At 40.2% G+C, this 1,434-nt stretch overlaps 1 protein-coding gene across 1 annotated transcript; it reads right to left on the bottom strand.

The window, feature by feature from the left end:
* Positions 1–315: 315 nt before the first annotated feature.
* On the bottom strand, positions 316–822 carry LOC138898680 (uncharacterized). The gene has a single exon (XM_070184761.1). The coding sequence runs from the start codon at positions 820–822 to the stop codon at positions 316–318; it is 507 nt and encodes a 168-aa protein (XP_070040862.1).
* Positions 823–1,434: the final 612 nt, after the last annotated feature.

Raw genomic sequence — 1,434 nt, 5'->3', positions numbered from 1 at the left:
TGTAAAGGTGGCGCTTCAAATAAAGGTGACTCCAAGGTTAGTGGCACTTCAAATAAAGGCTTTGTAGGAGGAGTCTTCTTATTCTCAAGATCCAATGACAACTTTCGGGGTGCATAGTTGTAACACCCCATTCCTTGCGACAAATTCATGCACTCCATAAAACCATCGATCTCATCATCATCAAAGTTGAGACAATCGGCTTCCAACATGTCACAAACATTGATTGTTGCACTCGTGTCATCAATAATGATATCGGTCACCAATTACACAAAAGAGCACACCACATTTCCATTTGGTTGCTGAATAGATTTGTTTTTACACATGAAATACTACTTGTTCATCCCCAACCCGAGAAGTGAGTTCTCCGTCTTCAACATCAAAAAGGGCCTTACCCGTAGAAAGGGAAGGCCTCCCAAGAATGATAGGCACTTCATAGCCAACCTCATAATCTAGAATCACAAAGTCTGCCGGAAGAATAAATTTATCAACTCGGACCAATACATCCTCAATCACTCCCAATGGTCTCTTCATTATGCGATCGACCATTTGAAACCTCATAGATGTGGGACTTGGTTTCCCATTCCCTAAAGATTTGAACACTGAATAGGGCATCAGATTGATAATGGCCCCAAGATCACAAAGAGCTTTAGCAAAATTGGCACTTCCAATGGTACAAGGAATTATGAAAGCATCGTGATCCTCCAACTTGCGAGCCATGGAATGAACAATTTCACTCACTTGTTGAATGAAATTGATTTTTTCAAAGTTCATCGACCTCTTCTTTGTCACAAGATCTTTCGTAAATGCGGCATAACCAGGCATTTATTCCAAAGCTTCCACCAATGGCACATAAATAGAAAGACTTTTCATCATTTGAATGAACTTCTTGAATTGATTCTTACCAATTTGCTTATCAATACTTTGAGAGTAAGGAGGTGGAGGCTTTGTCAAGGGTGCCTTTGCTTTGCGCCACCAGATTCGGTATGTCAATGGCATGTTCCCTAGACGGGTTCACCTCTTCTCGGGTCTCCTCCATACTATCATCAATATTAATCTAAACATCATCATGTACTTGAACATCATTTTGTGGTATTTCCTCCTCTTGGATAAGTCATCATCCATAAGTTTTTTTTTCATTTGAGGTGGGTGCATTCCCGGCTCTTCCACTTCTTGTGAGAATAGCCATAGCATGCCCCATATTGTTATCACCCTTTGGGTTCACTACCGTATCACTTGGTATTACACCATTAGGATGAGAATTAAGATCTTGAGAAATTTTCCCTATTTGAACTTCAAGAATACGGATTGATGTGGTATGTGAGGCAAGTTGGGCATCCGAATCCACATTAGTTTCTATCATTTACTTGAACATGTTCTCAATACAACCCATTTTATTGCTTGAAAAACTTGAATCGTAGGAAGGATAGAGAGGTG

The sequence above is a fragment of the Nicotiana tomentosiformis genome, chromosome 9, assembly GCF_000390325.3.
Source record: "Nicotiana tomentosiformis chromosome 9, ASM39032v3, whole genome shotgun sequence".
Taxonomy (NCBI): domain Eukaryota; kingdom Viridiplantae; phylum Streptophyta; class Magnoliopsida; order Solanales; family Solanaceae; genus Nicotiana; species Nicotiana tomentosiformis.
Note: the sequence above shows the minus strand (reverse complement) of the source record. Positions and strands in the feature narration are given on the sequence as shown.

Bases quoted from the DNA above. Each gene is read 5' to 3' on its own strand.
- LOC138898680 (XM_070184761.1), bottom strand. From the start codon at position 822: ATGCCTGGTTATGCCGCATTTACGAAAGATCTTGTGACAAAGAAGAGG.